A 20,789-nucleotide genomic window follows, 5' to 3' on the forward strand; every position below is an offset into this window, starting at 1 on the left:
CAATCTCAGTGTTTGCTGATGATACAAAGCTAAGCAGGGCAATAACTTCATAGCAGACCCTTCAGGCCTGGTATGTATTTTGAGGGGAATACCCCACGTCAATTTTTTTTTTAAATGGCATTGAGGTCCCCCCTAAAATACATACCAGATCCTTATCCGACTCTGAGCGAGCGCCCCCCCCCCCCCCGAACCATACCAGGCCACATGCCCTCAACATGGGAGGGTGCTTTGGGGCACGGGGGCTCCCCCCAAAGCACCTCTTCCCCATAATCCGCTATCCATTCAGAAAAAAAAAGTGTAGTGGAAAAATGACAGGAGACAGCCTTTGATGCTGAAGTAGATCCAATGTCAATCACGATGCCCGCCATCACTGCTGACCCAAACAAAGAAAAAACAATGCTGGCTCCCGCTGTCTGACAGCTGCGCTGGGATGACAGTTCTTAAATACTGTGATGATGTCACAAGGGGGCAGGGTCATTGTGACATCATCATGCGCTGTGAATGGCCAAAGTATTGCACCTGGCCTTTGGTCAGGTGCATTGCTTTGGCCAATCACAAGGCACTGTCAGGGTACAGTGCATTCGCCAAACACACGAACGGCCAATGATTCTAGTATAGGGAGGAAGCTATTCAGTCTCAGGTCGCTTACGGAGACATGTGGCCACTCAATGAAGCTGGATGAGAAGCGGTTTCACTTGAAACTGCATAGGGCATTCTTTACTGTCAAAGCAATAAGGATGTCGAACTCCCTTCCACAGTTGGTGGTGTCTGCAGGGAGAGATGATCATTTTAGATGGGCATCTTAGTGAATGCAATATACAGGGATATGGGAAATGGTATTGACATAAATGCCCACACACCCTCTCAGGCTGAACTGGATGGACAGGTGTCTTTATTCAACCTTAACAACTATTTATCTATGTAACTATACAGTCTCTGGATTGTTAGTCATAACCTAACTCTGCACAATTGCACACACTCTGCCCATTTTTTTAAAATCCACTGGATACTATCATGGGAGTACCTTAGTAGCAGTGCACACATAAAGGGGTTGATTTATTAAAGGCAAGTAGTCTGATCATATTGGAAAGGAAGTTGCACTTTGAGAGGGTTTTTCTCCAGAGCATGGTGAATGAGCTTCGCTTCATTCACTAAGCTCAGAGGAAAATTCCCACGCAAAGTGTAACTTCCATTGTAAAGTGAACAGTCTATTTTCCTTTAGTAAATCTACCCCAAAGGCTTTCGAAGATGAATAGCCTACACTAATGCCCATGTTTTCGAAATGTGAAGCCCGTCAGAAAAGGATTGAACTATGAACCCAAGAAATGTAATCACTTACCAAATTCTTTACAATCAAGGCCCTTGGATCTTATTAGGATATTCTTTTAGGATTATATTGGTTTCAATTAGAGATGAGCGAAGTATTCAAAAATTTGATTCGGCTGATTCGGCGAATTCGAGGAATAAATTCGATTCGAGACGAATATATTCGCTGCGAATTTAACTTATAAAAAGGGTGTTTCTAGGCTTCAGAGAGCCTTTATATTAGTGCAGAACACTGTACCTTTAATTTAAATGCCCTTGGAGTCTGCTGGGGAAGAGAAATAATACTGTCAGTCAGTATGACATGCAGATGAGTGCCGTCGATCTTAGAATCACCGCACACTTCACTCATTTGGGCAGTCACGGGGCCAAAACCAGAGTGTGGAGCCACAGTGTGGCGGTGGAGGCAGCAGCAATGGGAGGCCATACAGCACCCTATGACAAAATGGAACCCACCAGCAGTGTGAGGAGACCTGAAAGTGGCACATGGCAGAGTGTGGCGATGGAGACAGCAGCAATGGGAGGCCGTACAGGGACCCATGAGACACTCTGGACCTGGCAACAGCATAAGGAGGCGGTACAGGGGCCCATGACAGATTACGGGCCTGGCAGCAGCATGAGGAGTCGGTACGGGGGCCCATGGCAATTACGGGCCTGGCAGCAGCAATGGGAGGCCCGTAATCTGCCAGCACCCTATGACAAAATGGAACCCACCAGCAGTGTGAGGAGACCTGAAAGTGGCACATGGCAGAGTGTGGCGATGGAGACAGCAGCAATGGGAGGCCGTACAGGGACCCATGAGACACTCTGGACCTGGCAGCAGCATGAGGAGGCAGTACGGGGGCCCATGGCAGATTACGGGCCTGGCAGCAGCAATGGGAGGCCCGTAATCTGCCAGCACCCTATGACAAAATGGAACCCACCAGCAGTGTGAGGAGACCTGAAAGTGGCACATGGCAGAGTGTGGCGATGGAGACAGCAGCAATGGGAGGCCGTACAGGGACCCATGACAGATTACGGGCCTGGCAGCAGCATGAGGAGGCGGTACAGGGGCCCATGACAGATTACGGGCCTGGCAGCAGCAATGGGAGGCCCGTAATCTGCCAGCACCCTATGACAAAATGGAACCCACCAGCAGTGTGAGGAGACCTGAAAGTGGCACATGGCAGAGTGGCGATGGAGACAGCAGCAATGGGAGGCCGTACAGGGACCCATGACAGATTATGGGCCTGGCAGCAGCATGAGGAGGTGGTACAGGGGCCCATGACAGATTACGGGCCTGGCAGCAGCAATGGGAGGCCCGTAATCTGCCAGCACCCTATGACAAAATGGAACCCACCAGCAGTGTGAGGAGACCTGAAAGTGGCACATTGCAGAGTGTGGCGATGGAGACAGCAGCAATGGGAGGCCGTACAGGGACCCATGACAGATTACGGGCCTGGCAGCAGCATGAGGAGGCGGTACAGGGGCCCATGACAGATTACGGGCCTGGCAGCAGCAATGGGAGGCCCGTAATCTGCCAGCACCCTATGACAAAATGGAACCCACCAGCAGTGTGAGGAGACCTGAAAGTGGCACATGGCAGAGTGTGGCGATGGAGACAGCAGCAATGGGAGGCCGTACAGGGACCCATGAGACACTCTGGACCTGGCAGCAGCATGAGGAGGCAGTACGGGGGCCCATGGCAGATTACGGGCCTGGCAGCAGCAATGGGAGGCCCGTAATCTGCCAGCACCCTATGACAAAATGGAACCCACCAGCAGTGTGAGGAGACCTGAAAGTGGCACATGGCAGAGTGTGGCGATGGAGACAGCAGCAATGGGAGGCCGTACAGGGACCCATGACAGATTACGGGCCTGGCAGCAGCATGAGGAGGCGGTACAGGGGCCCATGACAGATTACGGGCCTGGCAGCAGCAATGGGAGGCCCGTAATCTGCCAGCACCCTATGACAAAATGGAACCCACCAGCAGTGTGAGGAGACCTGAAAGTGGCACATGGCAGAGTGTGGCGATGGAGACATGGGCCCCCTGGCCACGCTTGACTTTCTGGCCACATAGTCGACATACGGCTACGTTTACTTCCTCGGGCGGCTTGACGAAAAATTGCCACACCGCCGAGTAGGAAACTTTGCCCCCGCTACTCCTCACTGGCTGACTGCTACTTCCTCCGTGCACACCGGCACCACTACTGGCCGTGGTGGTAGGCTGCAGTGGAGCTGGTGCTCTACTCCGTGGCCGTTTGCCTCCACTGACACTACTTCGCTTGGTGAGGGAACACCAAAGGACAGGGGCAGGTAGAGGACACGTGATTTCAGTGGGCTTGCTCCCGGGCCATGCCAACTAACGGTTGTGTCTGACGTACCCACCGACCGTTGGCTGTAGGTGTCAGAGGTGACCTGGGAAGAGGAAGACGACCGAGCCAACCAATCGATGACAGCAGGGTTGTCGGTGGAGACACGACCGCTGGATGACACGGGGAGCACTGGCCTCTGGCTGCGACTAGTGCTGCCTCGACCCCTTCCTCTGCTGCCACGTCTGCTCGCTCCTGAAACATTGCCTCCTCTGCCACTCCTCTGCGTGTTGTCTGACATACTCTTTAATTCAACGATTCTGTGTCCCTGAGTAACGATTCTGTGTCCCTGAGTAACAATTCTGTGTCTGTCCCTGAGTAACAATTCTGTGTCCCTCAGTAACAATTCTGTGTCCCTCAGTAACAATTCTGTGTCTGTCCCTGAGTAACAATTCTGTGTCCCTCAGTAACAATTCTGTGTCCCTCAGTAACGATTCTGTGTCTGTCCCTGAGTAACAATTCTGTGTCCCTGAGTAACAGTTCTGTGTCCCTGAGTAACAGTTCTGTGTCCCTGAGTAACAATTCTGTGTCCCTGAGTAACAATTCTGTGTCCCTCAGTAACAATTCTGTGTCCCTCAGTAACAATTCTGTGTCTGTCCCTGAGTAACAATTCTGTGTCCCTGAGTAACAGTTCTGTGTCCCTGAGTAACAGTTCTGTGTCCCTGAGTAACAATTCTGTGTCCCTCAGTAACAATTCTGTGTCTGTCCCTGAGTAACAATTCTGTGTCCCTCAGTAACAATTCTGTGTCCCTCAGTAACAATTCTGTGTCTGTCCCTGAGTAACAATTCTGTGTCCCTGAGTAACAGTTCTGTGTCCCTGAGTAACAATTCTGTGTCCCTGAGTAACTGTTCTGTGTCCCTGAGTAACAATTCTGTGTCCCTGAGTAACAATTCTGTGTCCCTCAGTAACAATTCTGTGTCCCTCAGTAACAATTCTGTGTCTGTCCCTGAGTAACAATTCTGTGTCCCTCAGTAACAATTCTGTGTCCCTCAGTAACAATTCTGTGTCTGTCCCTGAGTAACAATTCTGTGTCCCTCAGTAACAATTCTGTGTCCCTCAGTAACGATTCTGTGTCTGTCCCTGAGTAACAATTCTGTGTCCCTGAGTAACAGTTCTGTGTCCCTGAGTAACAGTTCTGTGTCCCTGAGTAACAATTCTGTGTCCCTGAGTAACAATTCTGTGTCCCTCAGTAACAATTCTGTGTCCCTCAGTAACAATTCTGTGTCTGTCCCTGAGTAACAATTCTGTGTCCCTGAGTAACAGTTCTGTGTCCCTGAGTAACAGTTCTGTGTCCCTGAGTAACAATTCTGTGTCCCTCAGTAACAATTCTGTGTCTGTCCCTGAGTAACAATTCTGTGTCCCTCAGTAACAATTCTGTGTCTGTCCCTGAGTAACAATTCTGTGTCCCTGAGTAACAGTTCTGTGTCCCTGAGTAACAATTCTGTGTCCCTGAGTAACTGTTCTGTGTCCCTGAGTAACAATTCTGTGTCCCTGAGTAACAATTCTGTGTCCCTCAGTAACAATTCTGTGTCCCTCAGTAACAATTCTGTGTCTGTCCCTGAGTAACAATTCTGTGTCCCTCAGTAACAAATCTGTGTCCCTGAGTAACAATTCTGTGTCCCTCAGTAACAATTCTGTGTCCCTCAGTAACAATTCTGTGTCTGTCCCTGAGTAACAATTCTGTGTCCCTGAGTAACAGTTCTGTGTCCCTGAGTAACAATTCTGTGTCCCTGAGTAACAGTTCTGTGTCCCTGAGTAACAATTCTGTGTACCTGAGTAACAATTCTGTGTCCCTCAGTAACAATTCTGTGTCTGTCCCTGAGTAACAATTCTGTGTCCCTCAGTAACAATTCTGTGTCCCTCAGTAACAATTCTGTGTCTGTCCCTGAGTAACAATTCTGTGTCCCTGAGTAACAATTCTGTGTCCCTGAGTAACTGTTCTGTGTCCCTGAGTAACAATTCTGTGTCCCTCAGTAACAATTCTGTGTCCCTCAGTAACAATTCTGTGTCTGTCCCTGAGTAACAATTCTGTGTCCCTCAGTAACAATTCTGTGTCCCTCAGTAACAATTCTGTGTCCCTCAGTAACAATTCTGTGTCTGTCCCTGAGTAACAATTCTGTGTCCCTGAGTAACAGTTCTGTGTCCCTGAGTAACAATTCTGTGTCCCTGAGTAACAATTCTGTGTCCCTCAGTAACAATTCTGTGTCCCTCAGTAACAATTCTGTGTCTGTCCCTGAGTAACAATTCTGTGTCCCTGAGTAACAGTTCTGTGTCCCTGAGTAACAATTCTGTGTCCCTCAGTAACAATTCTGTGTCCCTCAGTAACAATTCTGTGTCCCTCAGTAACAATTCTGTGTCTGTCCCTGAGTAACAATTCTGTGTCCCTGAGTAACAGTTCTGTGTCCCTGAGTAACAATTCTGTGTCCCTCAGTAACAATTCTGTGTCCCTCAGTAACAATTCTGTGTCTGTCCCTGAGTAACAATTCTGTGTCCCTGAGTAACAGTTCTGTGTCCCTGAGTAACAATTCTGTGTCCCTGAGTAACAGTTCTGTGTCCCTGAGTAACAGTTCTGTGTCCCTGAGTAACAATTCTGTGTCCCTCAGTAACAATTCTGTGTCCCTCAGTAACAATTCTGTGTCTGTCCCTGAGTAACAATTCTGTGTCCCTGAGTAACAGTTCTATGTCACTGAGTAACAATTCTGTGTCCCTGAGTAACAGTTCTGTGTCCCTGAGTAACAATTCTGTGTCCCTCAGTAACAATTCTGTGTCCCTCAGTAACAATTCTGTGTCCCTCAGTAACAATTCTGTGTCTGTCCCTGAGTAACAATTCTGTGTCCCTCAGTAACAATTCTGTGTCCCTCAGTAACAATTCTGTGTCTGTCCCTGAGTAACAATTCTGTGTCCCTGAGTAACAGTTCTGTGTCCCTGAGTAACAATTCTGTGTCCCTGAGTAACAGTTCTGTGTCCCTGAATAACAATTCTGTGTCCCTCAGTAACAATGCTGTGTCCCTCAGTAACAATTCTGTGTCTGTCCCTGAGTAACAATTCTGTGTCTGTCCCTGAGTAACAATTCTGTGTCCCTAAGTAACAATTCTGTGTCCCTCAGTAACAATTCTGTGTCTGTCCCTAAGTAACAATTCTGTGTCCCTGAGTAACAGTTCTGTGTCCCTGAGTAACAATTCTGTGTCCCTGAGTAACAGTTCTGTGTCCCTGAGTAACAATTCTGTGTCCCTGAGTAACAATTCTGTGTCCCTCAGTAACAATTCTGTGTCCCTCAGTAACAATTCTGTGTCTGTCCCTGAGTAACAATTCTGTGTCCCTCAGTAACAATTCTGTGTCCCTCAGTAACAATTCTGTGTCTGTCCCTGAGTAACAATTCTGTGTCCCTCAGTAACAATTCTGTGTCCCTCAGTAACAGTTCTGTGTCCCTGAGTAACAATTCTGTGTCCCTGAGTAACAATTCTGTGTCCCTCAGTAACAATTCTGTGTCCCTCAGTAACAATTCTGTGTCCCTGAGTAACAATTCTGTGTCTGTCCCTGAGTAACAATTCTGTGTCCCTCAGTAACAATTCTGTGTCCCTCAGTAACAATTCTGTGTCTGTCCCTGAGTAACAATTCTGTGTCCCTGAGTAACAGTTCTGTGTCCCTGAGTAACAATTCTGTGTCCCTGAGTAACAATTCTGTGTCCCTGAGTAACAATTCTGTGTCCCTCAGTAACAATTCTGTGTCCCTCAGTAACAATTCTGTGTCTGTCCCTGAGTAACAATTCTGTGTCCCTCAGTAACAATTCTGTGTCCCTCAGTAACAATTCTGTATCCCTCAGTAACAATTCTGTGTCTGTCCCTGAGTAACAATTCTGTGTCCCTGAGTAACAGTTCTGTGTCCCTGAGTAAGAATTCTGTGTCCCTGAGTAACAATTCTGTGTCCCTAAGTAACGATTCTGTGGCCCTAAAGTCTCTTTGGCCCTAACTCTGTCCCTAATACAGAGAGGTCTGTCTTTCTTGAATGACCGGAGGCTAATGGAGAATTCTAAGATGGCCGCAATTTATAGCTCGACCATTACTCAGTGCTGGCTGGCTGGCTGCTGATTGGCTAATGCGATCACATGTCATGAATGAATGCATTATGGGTCAGCGCGCCTTGTCTGCACGCCTTCCCAGAGATCCCCGCTCCGTCGCCACACATGTCGCCGCCATTTTTGGAAAATTTCGATTCGCGCATCCGAAGTCTGCTAATTTTCGGATTCGGCGCGAATCGAATTTTTCCTAATCTTCGAAACGAATTCCACTTCGCCAAGTTCGATTCGCTCATCTCTAGTTTCAATAATAAAGAAAACATTTAAAGTAGCATTAAACCCAAGACATTTTTGTGTCTTACTTTAAAAATCTATCTTGAAGTAGCATTTCAGCATTTAACTTTCCCTTATTAGTAAATACCTAGCTGATCGTGCTATTTTCAAGGACTTTCTTATTATTAGTGGCAACATAAAGCAGCCTATCCTATGGCTGTAAATATATATATATGCAGCGCTAAAACTAGTAAGAATCGATAAATATCAATATATAAATGAATAGATAATATCATAAAAGCAATATGGATCCATAAATATTAATAAAAACTGATGAGAAAATCATATACGTATATCATAAAATATAACAAGTATGAACTGCGCTCCAGGGCGCTACGGACAGTGATGTGGAACAGCGTCACAACTTGATGTTTAAAGTGCATATAGTGACATAAATAATAAAAGTCAATATTTTCTGAAGTCGACAATATAAGGGTGAAAATCTGTAACTACTGTGGCTGTGAGAATAGATGTAGATTGCACTAACCAGAAAGCGCAATCTATTGCGCATTGGTGTAAATTAGGACCAACTCCTGGTCATCTGGGTCTTTAAACATATCACACAGGAGGTCATCTGGCCAGCACCAACAAGGCAAGTAACACACCATAGGCAGATATCCAGGCTCCAGAGATGCAATCATCAGCCAGCAGGGGGAACCATTCACATAAGTATATGCCCGGTCACAGGGATTCACCTTAAAAGTGGGGGGGGCGGCTGTAACTGAGGCATCACACCAAATGGCTCATTGTGCTAAACAATGTTGACATCGTACAGAATTTCTGACCATCACACACTCCTCTAAGATCATCAAGGTGTATCAACTGGAGCTCAGGATGCTGGCAAAAGTTTGGTTGACTTGATTTCTGAACCTAAATGCAGGATTATTTTTCCACCTCTATCGCCTGCTAACAAAGCCCGCAGCAGCAGCAGACCCCCGGCAGTTGAGTGTGGAGGGTGTGTTGGGTGAAGTTGTTATTGCATTATCCTTTTAAATGCACATGAGATCCCGGGCAGCAAGTACAGCATGCAACAGCTACACAATAAATAACAATAGATTCCTCTGCTGTGGAGCTCACTCCTGTCTCTCCTGGCTGCAACAGGGAGAAAACAACAGGTGAAGGTAAAAGCAAATGAATGGTGAACGGGGAAGGACACATGCAGATGGCTTAGGAGCATGTCAGGCTCCAAACAGTAACATCTACACCTTCTGCCCTGCTCTCTGCCCAACTGGCATTTTTTCTAGCACCAATTATATTTTTTGCTTGCTCCAACGCCCCTCATCCTTCAGTGCAGTAAAGAGGTAGCACAGTGTACCATGTGAGCAAACTTTAAAAAAGAAAAAGAGGTATTTATCTTTTTTTTTCATGTGAGCTGAACACTTTTGCTTCCCATGTAAGATTTGCTAATGATAAATGAGAACTTGTCAAAATAGAGCAAATGACACTTTAAGCATATTTGTAAATTGCTATGTTAATAAATAAACCTGCTCTCTATGACATCCAGGTAAGCTTTCTCAGTCACTTGATGTCTACAAAGCAAGCCAAGTTACACTGGGAAATTGGAAAAATAAATCATGAAACAAAAACAGCAGAAAAACAAGGGAGACCTGCTACACAAAATATAGTTCTTTTCCAGACTTTTATCTCCCAGTTAACTCTAGTAGTGAGGGTGAGGTATGTGTTTAATCACTGTACTTGACTAAATTTATCTTCACTCAGATTACAGGGCATATTTCACCACTGTAGGTTAATCTTTTCGTACCTTCAAAGACTTTCGGGTAAATAGACTCATGAGTCTGGTCAAGTGTACGTCTGCAATTGCAAGGATGAATTATGTCTCCAGCATTTTGCTTGGAACTTAACCTAAAATGTATACTTTTCTCTTACAGCTTCTGTCCAGGGTCCATGGGAGAGGGCAATTTCACCAAATAAAGTGCCATACTACATAAAGTAAGTGTCATTTTCAATGTCTTGTGTAAAAATTGAGTTAACTCTGAAGAGCTGGTATTGCATTATTCTTTTTATCTATATTTCTAAAAGAGATTTGATAATTTTTACTTGGAATTTTATCTGACAGTGAGTGTATTTATTGTGCCAGATACAAATAGGGAGAGTGTGGGAGTCTTGGTAGAAACAAAATATTTGTATATACTTCTGTGCACTGCTCCATAAGAATGAAATATTTGAAAATTAGCACTACCTTTTTCCCCATATAATTGGTAAGCTTGCGTGTCTCTCTAGCTACATACAGGGGCGTACCTATAAGGGTCACAAGGGTTGCAATTGTGACCCAGCCCCATCTCCAGGGAGGCTGCGCGGCTCCCCTGTACACTTGGATAGGAGGGGCGGCATATAGAGAAACTAATGTCCTCAATTTTCCTCCTGCAGCTTTCAGTGGCTGCAGGAGGAAAATGGAGGGGGTCAGCTCCTCTACATGCTCCCCATCCCTCATACCTAGGTCCTGTTTCCCCGGGGCTCCTGTATACTCCCTTTGCCCCACTCATCCCCTGAAGCACTGCCCGCTTCCCCCTCTCCTCTAAGATGGCAGGAAGTGGTCGCACTGCAGAATAGCTAATCTTCTGGTTATATAAAACTTCATTTTGAATATGCTTCTAAAAGAACACCCAGGTATACTTACTATATTACAGTATAAACTAGTATATTTTCAATTCACACGTTTGGAGCATTTTGTAACACGAAAATAATTTTTATATGATTTCTATATTGTTGAAAGGCCCCCTTCAGTAGTTATCTGTATGTTGGAGAATTTATTTAAAATTACGGCAGGCTGATCCCTTTTACATATTTATTTAAAAACGTTTTAAAAGACCATAGCTTCATTCCAAGTGCTCTGAGGTTTGTTTTACTATTAAAGAGATAATGCTGTGTCTTGTAATCTGTTTCCTCTTGGACATTTTTGCTTGTATTGATGTGAATCAAAGCTAAACTGTTGCTAGCATTCATTTCCTTAATACCATGTAATGACCTAGAAAGAGTCATGAAGAGCTGAAGAGCTGAAGAGCTGGAGTAAACGGCATTAGCGTAGCTTCCTAAACAGTGCTGTAAATCATGTGATATTCGCTTGGTGACCTATCTAAAATGAGTTAGTAACCTTATTCTCCTTGGGCAGATGTATTTATTAAGCACGGTCATCAGAGTTAACGCAGCTCTGGCCTTGGAGTGCTGCTCTAAAGATTTTCTTCTAGTTTCACAAAATGATACAACCTAATTGCTGGTGCTATGCTCTAGAGGTCATGTTATTTTAAACATGATAAAGCAACTTGCGCTGGCCATGACTTTCATGTTCATGCACCCAAAACAATCAGGACTGTGCCATGACTCCTCATTCATCAGTATGTTTTCAGGTATCTCAGTAAATAAGGTATGTTGAAATTAGCTACTCTCTGACAACTTCAGTGACCTTACCAGACCCTGTGGTATGCCATATGCAAGAGAAAGGTAAGGATTAGTTACTGATTTCTAAAGCCTTGCCACATGTTTCTGTACATTTACTATAAAAATGCTTATGGTCCATCTACTACATATGATGTTAATACAAACATTCTAAGTTCTTTAGATAAAAGTCTACAGACACTGATAAACACTCCACAAAACATGCTGGTGATTGAGCAGTGTGTACTATGAACCATTGCATTAGATACAGTAAGTTTAGAAAACTCAAGTCAATGAGTGTCATCACCTCTATCCAATTAGCAGGGAGTGAGCCAGGAATCAGATGATTGATCTTCCGGGCTTTGCAGTGTGGCAGATATTTCCAAATCAGAGGATTAGCTGAACAGAATTATAACTCCTTTAACAAGTAAAAAAATATATATACAGGTACGTGCAATGTATTTAGCTGATTGCCTTTAATTTCTCCTACATACAAATGCCAAGATTTGCAAATTGCAACCTATGTGATGGTACTTTAGATGTGAGTTTCTGATCTGGAAGAGGATTTTTTGTATTTTATCTAATGTGTTTGGAAGCGGGGATGCCTCCATGGAAGGAGGATGCTGTTGGATTTCTATGGAAAGCAAACGTTCCAATTTGAGCACCTGCCTGTGTGACATTATTACATTACCTTCCTCTTGAGCTATTTGGGTGATCTTGTATGGTTGGTGATACAGTGGATGACGTGTTCTCTCCTATTCTCTCCTTTGCATTCTTGGCTGGTTATTACCAAGTAGTTATTTGAGGGTCCCCATTTGTTCCCTATGTCTTCACGTGAGGGGATATCCACCTTCAGCTGTCCATGGGCTCTGAGGTTTGCGTCCAGCTCTGGGTATCTACATTTTAGTAAGATTTAAAAAGAGGCTTACCCACCTATTTGCCTTCTGAGGAAGCAGACATCAATTCCTGCAAAACATGTTGAGGAACAACGTTTACTACTAAAGTGGATGTTATGCTTTTTGAGAGGATCTATTACACCGTACTAGAAACTATTCATGTGTCTAAAATGTGTACAATATATAGTGGGGATGCCATTTCAGTCATTTCAGTTTGATATATTTGTAGTTGGGTCTATGTCTATAAAATTGTAATGGAGAAGAGTACTTTTTTTCCCCTGAATTTTTAACATTGTATTTATGTGGCTTTCTCCGGGGCACCTCAAAATTCTATTTTGGGTTTAAAAACACTAGGTTTCTACAGTCAAAAGGTGCCCTTGTGCTCCTTCATTCAGCATGGGGGAACTAATACAGGAGACATGTTACCGATCAGATCACCAGTTAAAAACAGAGGGAAAAAAATCCTAAAAGAAATAAAAGCTAATGTAGCCACCACATCTAATGATTGGTAAGCTGCAATATATTTCATTTTTGGTTTTGTGTTTAATACTGATTTAATTGGATGTCAGTACGTACCAGTTTATTGCCAAGCCAAGTAACCTATAGTCTATAGTTGGGCTGTATGAAGCTGAGGCCCCACAATAACATTACAGCTGTTCTGCTACCAGGATTCCCATAGGAGTGTGGGTTAGATGTGGAAACTTTTAATGACATTGGTGCCCCTTCACTGCTCACTCCCCTTGTACATTGACAGCATAAAACCTCTCTGTGTAATGCAAACTGAGTGTTTCCCAGATAAATCTAGCATCCTTTAACTACATCATTGTTACCAACTGCAACCTATGAATCCATTCCCTTCCTAGGTTTCATCATTTATAATAGGAAGCAATACAGCCAAACCATGTGACCTGATTTTAGTGGATTATTTTTTAACTATATTAGGTAAAGATTTTAAATGCCTGAACATGTACTTCAACTTTAAACTGACACTGTATTGGCCTTGGCATTAGACTGTTGGTGGTAATTCAATCTACGTACTCTGTAATACTGATCTGAGACAGCGGTTGGGTATTTCTAATTGCATCTATAATGTGAAAAACAACTACTTTACACAGTATAATTTGGAAAATTGTGTGTGTTGATATAGCCATTTAGTTCTTTACCTACAAATGTAGCTGTATTTCTCTACAGTTAAATTCAGGCTTGCCAGGTAACCTTAATGAGATATATTGGTTAGCAATCACGAGAACCATCAGGACATCTCTCTACTAATGATTTACTCTCAAGTTGCCTAGACTTTAGCGAAAAGTCAGTTTTAGAGGTGTATAGCCTTGTTGATAATATAATAAATCACACAACAAACATAGAAGGTAATAACTCTGTCTCTTAGAAAGAGACACTTTAACAGTTAGATCCACTTGCATATTCATAGCGGCTGCATGTCTCCAGGGACAAATACAGTCTCCAATCAACTGCATGGGTAATAAAAGTGGACACTCTGTAGCAGCAACATACTATAATTGTTAAACAGGGAGGAGTATCTGACTTTACATGCATGTGATAAAATGACCTGTTAAACACATAGTTTCAGCTATAGGTGTATTTCTTCCAGCAAAGTCAGAAAATACGACAGTAGAACACTGTCTGCCTCCATTTGAATTGCTGGTTACATCACTCTATAGCCAAGTAAGATACTAGTTAATGTTTGGCACCCTTATGGAAAATTTACAGCTCCGATAAATTCTGTTGGGGTAAATGACAGAAGAAAGTCAATTAAGAATTCAATAACTGTGGTTAATGAATTCTGCATGATGAAACCCTACTGATATCATCTGTTTCTGCAGTTGTGATGAAAATCTGAGAAATTACATTTGTCACTAGAATAAAGTACATGTAACTGCTTATTAATTATCTTTTTGCCACAGAGGGGAAATAGCCGATCCTAAGCATGGGTTATCCACAGGAAATTTTCTTGGTTGGGAGGGAGGCAAGGTTTTACATCAAATGCATGGAAAACAATAGTACTAATATGTAAGCAAGGGAAATTTAAAGCAGGCCTTGCACCTAAAATGCAGAGTCTGCTTTTTAAATGTGCCCCACTCCCCCTTACTAAAACAGTGTTTAATATTGTAGAAAATATGGAGGAGCTTCTGGCCTATGACTATGACACACAAGATAAATTCCTCTCTCAATGGGAGGTGTTGAATCTGTATTCCTCCTCTGATACTCTGCAATGAAAATTCTTAATATCATAATCCTCCAGTTTAGTTATCTCAATTATATGATCTAGACTTTCTCCTTTAGCCTACAACTATATTATTATATCATCTACTGGAGAGAGAGAGAGAGAGAGAGAGAGAGAGAGAGAGAGATCCCAGCCCAAACATCTTTATTTTTCCTTTTTCCAACTTTCTCCTTTCTTCTCCTTTCTAAATCTTTCTATTTCAAGGCAACCCAAAAGAGCGCACTCTAACAATTTTACAAGAATAATTTCATGCACAGTTACCACTGTAATGTGTTTCCTTTTTTTGACAGTCTGTAATTTCTTTTCATGCAAATTTCAGACTGTAGTCCCTCATCTAGCTGTGTATAAGTTCTGTTGTAGTGCAGTCTTTGTATTGTCCTTAGACTGCACCCCCATAATTTCTTCTATTGCATTCTGAGAAGATTTTTACTTCTTTGTACCACTATCTCCTGAAAAATGTATAATAAATGTATTAAACACTAAAAGTTTGCAAAAACCTCACCTGTTGGAAAAGAAATATTGAATATACTCACCTTCCATCCACAACAACAAGGTTAGGGAGTGAGGGGGCATCATCCTCCATCCAGCAAGATCTGGTAAATGTAGACTAGCCTAAATCTCAATAAGAAGACCCTCCAAGCACTGCTGAAACCTTTTTCTTTTTACTTTAGCTAATATTCATGCCTTCAAATCTATGTTTGGCGAACAGTTATGGTACATCCTCTATGTCAGTACGTTTTGGTGGTATGGTTGTCTTTTACTGACAGACTTTCTCCTGACATCAACTGCCTGACCAGGTTGTGGCAGGTATAACATCAGTTGCCTCAGTGGCACTGAGACATGAATGTTCATAGTTCAGCTGGAGGTTGGAGGGACCCAGAGTTAAATTCAATTTAATTTGAGGGCATAAGGTCCAGGAGTTCAATCGCCCCTCATTGGCAGGTTACACATTTTTAAAAATCTTTTTTTTCCAGAACATACAGATACCATACCCTTCCTTGCCTATAGCCCCTCTCCTTTTCCCCACTGCAGGCCTACAACTGTGGTTAAAACTAAAGTTGCTTTAGAATTTAAGGGAGATATGCCTCTAGCATAACTCTGTGACAAAATTAATTCTGCTGTTGTACCTGAATGCTTTCTTATACAAACTGCAATTAGCAAAGAGAAAAGTACAATATATTGTATAAGCATGAATGGAACCAGTAATGTATTTCTTTAATATTTTTAAATCTACAAGGTAGTAATATTACATGCTTGATGATAGGTATGTGTTGCACAATAAAATTGAAGCCTGTTAATTTTATGTACTTCTTCTCTAACAACTTGCCTTGAAGTGTTTATTAGTCCAACATTCTGATGTTTTGCCTTATACTGACTAACCCTCCATTAATCTAGCAGAGTTGGTATTGAAGCCCTTGCTCTGAGTGAAGATAATAAAGAAAGGGCGCTAACTACTCTGCTCAGCAGACTTTGCCAGATTTGACTGATGAAGGACATTTAGAACTTTTTATTTTACTGAACTCCAGCCAAAACTAAAAGATGTGTGATCTGAATACACAGCTGCCAGGTTATATCTGTTTATATGGCAGATGTGCGTATTCTGTGTGCAAATTTATCATCTAATTTACCCTTTACATAATTGTCTGAAGACAGATCATTTTGTAACAGTTTAATAAGCTGTTAGCATTCCAACATGTATATTCAACTTTAATGTAATTGATGCTGTTTTAACAACACATGTAACATTGTGCTGTTGCCATTCTGTATTATTTTCCCTTCAACAAGTAAGTCTGTTTTATCTGGAATGAGTTGTGTATTGCTGATTCATAGACTATGTGTGGGTCTTGTTGACTTAAGTGGAATTCAATTTATATTAAGAGGCAGTATGGGAGTTTATGTGGAATCAAAAGCACTACACTCCCTTTGGATTCTTATCAAGGTATCATTAATTAAATTGTTTTGCCTTGTGTGTATACACTGCCACTAATGCCAATAGAATGTTTGAAAAGGCTGAAGAAGTACTTGACAGATCTAAAACTCTAGAGGCTTTACTGGATAAGACTTAAAGTGTATTTCCACTTTTGCAGCCAAATTGGGAAAACACCTATTTTATATCAGTTATATGTTCTGATTCACATAATGTAAGTTTAAAAGCATTACAAATACCTTTTTACTTGCTGAAAAATCATCATTCCCCTTTTATGCAATAATAAGTACAGGGAATTATGCTTACTGTACTAAACCCTGCCTATACTGGGCTGGCAGATCTTCCTTATTAGCTGAAAAACTAAATATCCACACTGTCTGTCCTAACAAAGGATTAAGCCAGCCATGCATGGATTGAAATTCAGCCTGTCCATATATCCATGTATGAGCACCCTGGTTGTATAGAAGTTGATCTACTGACCGCCATCTGTATACCAAGCCTGCTGGGTTTTTCTTGAGCTATCAGTGCCACCAGTTATAGCCAGCAGCAATCATCATTGTATTCTGATGGCGGGAAAGGCACCTTGCCATCACAATAGAACAGCAGGAGGGTTCCCCTATCCACATCAAATCAGATGGGGAAATCAGATCTTTTTTTTTTTTATTCAACCCACTGGTTTAATGAATAGAAAAATTATGAATCTATGAGCTGTCTTAAATATCTCAAGGCTTGGGTGGTGCATTGTATGGTAATGTACTTTTAACCCTGAACACAGAAAACCTCCTGTGCTGCCACTAAACCCCAAAAAGAATGAATCTATCCCCAAAACCAGGAATGGCTGCTAGCACCAAACTATATACCAGATAGTGTAAAAACAGCACAACAAAGGTTATGCTGCGCTAATCCTAAATAAAGTAAAGACAAACTATGTGTCGCTGATCAACAGAACAGTATAAGATAAAAAAAAGTGAAGAAGGATGTGTCCACAGATCTGTGGTCATGAATAAAATAACAACATAGATGATCCAAATAAACACACCCTTACTACAAAATAGTGAACATACAAGTGAATATTAAAAATATTTAAAAGTGAGAACGTAAAAGCAAAAACATGATCATAAAAATAACATAACCATCCAATGATAAATAAAACAACGTAGTGCAGCGCTAAAAAGAATAAATCTAATAAATTGCCTTTATGATAAATAGAATAAAGTTCATGGATATATGATCACAAAATCTAAATGTTTCAAAAGTGACAATAGTGCTCTGAAGGTGCCTGTTTCAAAGATATTCCGGTGCTCGTGCAGATGGAAATAATAAAATTGCGCACTCACCAGATGCACAATTTTAATGCGCATATATATATATATAGATGTCCTCTCAATGGGATCAGGGTAGAACAGATGATAGGTGATCCTCCCTCTGAAGGGTAGATGACACAACGCAACCCTCTCTGGGTACTGGAATGGACCCTAAATGGGCTTATTTCAAGGGTATATCAATGATAAATGAAACAAGATAAACCCCCAATGTGATGGGTGGTTGGGTGAATGTACCAAGAGAAATAAATATATATATCAAATAGAAAAAATTACAAACATAAATGCATGTGAAAATGACATGGACAAATGCATGAACAAATGTGACTAATGGTGCCGAAATGATATTGAAACCTAACACAGTGGTGTAAAGTCCAAAAAAACGTTGTGCAAAATCCAATGGTATAACTCCGGACTTGATAGGTGACAGGTATGGTGATCAACCTACATGTATCCACCACCAGCTAAAATGCCTCCTCACCTCCACGCTGCAACCCCTAGGGGCCAACACACATCAAAAAGGCACTCAGCCAAAAGGTCTAGATCTCGCTTGGGCTTTGGGTAGTAATCCAGGAACTGTTCACAACAGTGGTGGTATCCCCCTCCTAGCGATGTTGGACCGGATAGCCTCTCAAATGATCCCCATAAAGAGGAAAGAACAAAATACTTCCATAGTGTAGTAATTTAGAACATTTATTGAATGCAACAAACGCTAAAATTTGCACTCACAAAGAATAAACAGGGTCTGCAGACCCACAAGCTTCAGATCAGCATAGAACACACAGGGTGTACTTGCATGGGTGCAGCAAGATGGCAACTGCAGTCAATGCCGGAAATGACGTCACCACGCCTCCGTCCTATGCGTTGCGTCATCGGTCACGTGACTTCCTTAGGGCAAAACCCTACTTATCTCTAAATTTTTCTCCTAATTGCACATTGAAAACTACTTGCACCTGCTTACATGGTCTTCTGCATACATCTGCTCCAAATTAAAACCTAAAAATGGAAGAACATTTTTTGTAATTATTTTTAAGTGTGCTGTGTAAATGGGAACACATAACAAAAATACCATTTTCTCAAATTTGACTGAAAAGATGGAAAAACACTTTAAACAAATTACAAATTAGGGGTCATCAGGAGGCATCTGCAAGAACCCAGAAAAAACAGCCGTCTCTCAGTGACGTCAGCGAAGAAGATGGTAGTAAGATTTTGGATATGCAGCAGCAGAACAGTGGAATCCTTACACTGGATTTGCTGAGCATGTGAGTATGATTATATGAATAAGTCTGGGAAAATAGTAAGGGGAGGGAAAATAGGTAGGAGGCAGGGGTGGACTGACCATTTAGAAACTCGGGTACTGCCCGGGGGCTCGGGGTCAGTAGGGGGCCCCATGAGATGCCCCTGGTATCTTTTTCATAGGCTTTTTTGAGTTTGGGCAAGGACACAGGGGCCCCATGATCCCCTATTGCCCAGGGGCCCCATGAGTTGTCAGTCCCCCCATGGTAGGAGGAGTGGAGTTCCTATTTAACTAGTCTAAGAACTGGAAAGGATTGAACACTGGCTTTTGATTTGATGTTTCTTTCCATCTTCTAAAATCCATGAAACCAATTATGGATAATTTGTATAGGTTTTCACCCTGCCCTTGTGTAGTCACAATCAGAAGGCCCAAAAACACTGAGATAACTGAATTTCCTATCGGTGGATAATTGATGTGAGCCCAATGGATAACCTCAGTGGCCTAGAGATCTTAAAGCAACCTCTCACCTGTTCCACAAGGTTATACAGATGTTTTGGATTTATTGATAAAAATGACTTTTTATCATTTAAATACAGTATGTTCTCAGTTTCAAGAGTTTCTTTGTTGTTTCTATTATTGTCCTGGTATATTATATTACATTTCCTTTCTATGTCTTGATTAAAGTCTTTGCCTTAGCTTGTTAATTCTTTCAATCAATGTCCTGGTATATTGCAGCACTTCAATGTTATGTGTACAATACAGGCTTTGTCTTTCTGTTACATAAACGCTGGATCATTCCACACTTTTAGGCCATCCATTGACAAAGTTATGCAATTTGTTAGATATAATAAAATATCTCCCATATGCTCATTTGCTCTCTTACCACAGATTTTAAAAATGTATTTCCTGTCTTGAAAAGTTCCCCTAAGGGATATTTTCTCAGGTTTGCCAAGGGAAAAAAAGGGGGAAAAAGGGCAAAATGAATGCAGCCACCTCATCTAAGGACTGGTGAGCTGCATAATATTACATTTCTGGTTTTGAATTAAGATATGCTTTAAAGTATAACTCAACACAAAACATTTTAGTGGGCTTAAAACACCTGTCAGGTTTTTATTGCTGTCTGCACCACCGTTTCATAAAAAGGAGATTCATCCTTTTTATTTGTCCTGTTTAATATCATAATGAAAAGTGAAATTCAAAGAAAATTTTGGATTGTCCCCAGAACAGTAATAGAGGGGAAATCTTCTAATGGGAAAACAAAACAACCAGGTATTCACTCATTTTAGAGTGAGTTTCTCTCTCTTCCTGTTTTGGCTATGGAACAGGAAGTCAGGGGAAATCTCCCTAAGGCTAGGTTCACACCTATGCAGTTTGCGTTTGATTCATTTCTGCAGTGCTTTTTGTGGTGCATTTTTTATTCGTTTTGAGGTTTTTTTCAACTTGTTGCTGGGCAGAATAAAATGCAAAATGCATAAAAAACACACTACATTCTTTTCTGCAGTGTCTCCATTGAAGTCTTTAGAACCAAAAAACGCAATGTTTTGCGTTTAAAAATGTCTCTGACCCTTTCTGAAAAACGCACCAGGAAAAAACACGGAGATCTGAGCCTGTCCCATAGGAAATCATGTTAAATGGACTGCTGTGTGTTTCTGCAAAGCTAAAAACGCAACGTTTTGCATTTAGAAAAGTCCCTGAACCTTTCCAAAAAATGCACCTGGTGAAGACGCGGAGATGTGAGCCTGTCCC

At 42.1% G+C, this 20,789-nt stretch overlaps 1 protein-coding gene across 1 annotated transcript in view; it reads left to right on the forward strand.

Annotated features, from left to right (window-relative positions):
* The window catches only part of DMD (dystrophin), a 2,676,943-nt gene that overhangs the window by 2,175,575 nt on the left and 480,579 nt on the right, over positions 1-20,789 (forward strand). Inside the window, exon 61 of the mRNA XM_089653005.1 lies at positions 9,913-9,973. Coding sequence (XP_089509131.1) covers positions 9,913-9,973 — 61 coding nt within the window. The remainder of the gene's footprint in view (positions 1-9,912; positions 9,974-20,789) is intronic.

Source organism: Staurois parvus, unplaced genomic scaffold (assembly GCF_062004578.1).
Source record: "Staurois parvus isolate SC_StPar_1 unplaced genomic scaffold, SC_StPar_1.0 ptg000696l, whole genome shotgun sequence".
NCBI lineage: Eukaryota > Metazoa > Chordata > Amphibia > Anura > Ranidae > Staurois > Staurois parvus.